The following is a 1,609-nucleotide window of genomic DNA, read 5'->3' as shown; positions in this document are numbered from 1 at the left end:
CCTTAATCTTATTAATGAGGATCCTCAGATAGTATCGATCACCTGCTGATGGATGGACAGCCACAATTCGCCCAATGGTTTTTCCTTTCTTACGTTCAGTCCACACTTTGGAATTGTTGTTCCATACGAAATATTCTGGTATTTGCACATAAGTTAATGTGCGTGCAAATTCTGACCTTCTGCATAATACCATCCATTCAGTAAACATTGTTTTATAGCTATATGAACTATTCTCAATTCCGTTTGGTAAATAAAATACTATATGCAAAAGTGTGTATTTTTGTACCTGCAGTTTCCAAAGGGGGTGTTTGAGGTGTGTTCTCCATTTTTGTGTAACTTTATCCTGAGAAGCAAATAGATTGTTAACTATAGGGGTGGATTAATATTCGTATACCATTTGTTTGTAAAAATTTGTTACACTTACAGTGTCGTTTGGCGATCTTTGTAGACAACTGTAAAAGGATCTAAGGAAGAACAGAGAAGGGGAAGAAAAATGTTACAGAGCGTTTTGATAATCGAATATGGAGATGGGAGTAGAAAGCGTTTTTTTTAATTGTTTATGAGAAAGGATAGGAAAGATATTAAAGTGATTGAGATATGGGAATATTTTTTACGTTAGTGAAGGAAAACACATTTAATAATTGTGTTTTACAATAACGTTATTTTCTCTTTTTAGTAAGTAAATCCTAATGTATTTACGGACCAGTTGGGTTTGTCATAAACCTTATGGATTTGCGATATGGAAATATATTCATACTATTCGTTGGATTTAAGTCAATCAAATGGAAATAAGTAAAAAATAACATGTTGACCCAAATTATTTAAACACTCTGATATTTGATAACAAATGATCCTTAAAAAAATCTCTGATAATTCAAAATGAGAGAAACCATAGCCAAGGAAAAAACTCTCATAATTCAAAGACATAATGAAAAAACCATGCATGCAATTGTAAAGGAGACAAACACGTAAACTGAATAGAAGTTGCAATCTCTGAGAAGTGTCACGAGAACCCTAGTTCCCACACTTAGGGCGTTTAGCTCTCTCCAGCCCAGAACTGTCTCAGGTTCTCTTACTCCCATCTGCTGAATCCACACGGTTTTCGGATGTCTCCTCAGACGTCGCAGTAGCCTGGTTATCTTCCGAAAACACTGTGTCTGGTGAAGTGTCTAGTGGGAGGATCTTGGTCACGATAAGAGCTCGGGTCTTATACCTGAAAAGTTATGCTCTATAACTTTGACACAAAACTTATGCTTCTGACCGATGGTGCTGATTAGAGCTTCCGGAACAGGCGCCTCAAGGTTAACTCCTTCGTTCCCATTAGCCTGACATTCAATCAAAACAGGGCCAGGCTTATACGTTTAAGAGCTTAGCATGATGAAAAGAAAACAACATCAACCCAAAACGTTTCAGAGCTTATATACCTATATAAAGTTACCTCAAAATAGCTTCTGACTAACTCTGATGCTGGCTTCCCAGTCAGCTCACGACCAGCTTCACCAAGTAGCACAAAGACAGCTTGCTCACTGTTGTCATAAACGGATATCTTTGACAGGTACCTGTTATGAAAGAATGAGAACCTAATACCAATAAAAACTTAATTGAAGTC

At 36.9% G+C, this 1,609-nt stretch overlaps 1 protein-coding gene across 3 annotated transcripts in view; it reads left to right on the top strand.

Moving 5' to 3' along the window:
• Positions 1 to 1,609, top strand: part of LOC106293679 — a 14,897-nt gene that overhangs the window by 3,165 nt on the left and 10,123 nt on the right. The window contains exon 2 of one of the 3 annotated variants that reach the window (XM_013729343.1): positions 449 to 675. The exons of 1 other annotated variant lie outside the window; for it this stretch is intronic. In XM_013729343.1, coding sequence (XP_013584797.1) covers positions 449 to 553 — 105 coding nt within the window. In that variant the 3' untranslated portion in view covers positions 554 to 675. Of the gene's footprint in view, positions 1 to 426; positions 676 to 1,609 lie in introns of those variants that run through there. One more of the 3 variants, XM_013729345.1, reaches the window with a different exon arrangement.

The sequence above is a fragment of the Brassica oleracea genome, chromosome C5 (assembly GCF_000695525.1).
Source record: "Brassica oleracea var. oleracea cultivar TO1000 chromosome C5, BOL, whole genome shotgun sequence".
Classification (NCBI taxonomy): Eukaryota; Viridiplantae; Streptophyta; class Magnoliopsida; order Brassicales; family Brassicaceae; genus Brassica; species Brassica oleracea.
This window is presented reverse-complemented; position numbering and strand designations above follow the sequence as displayed.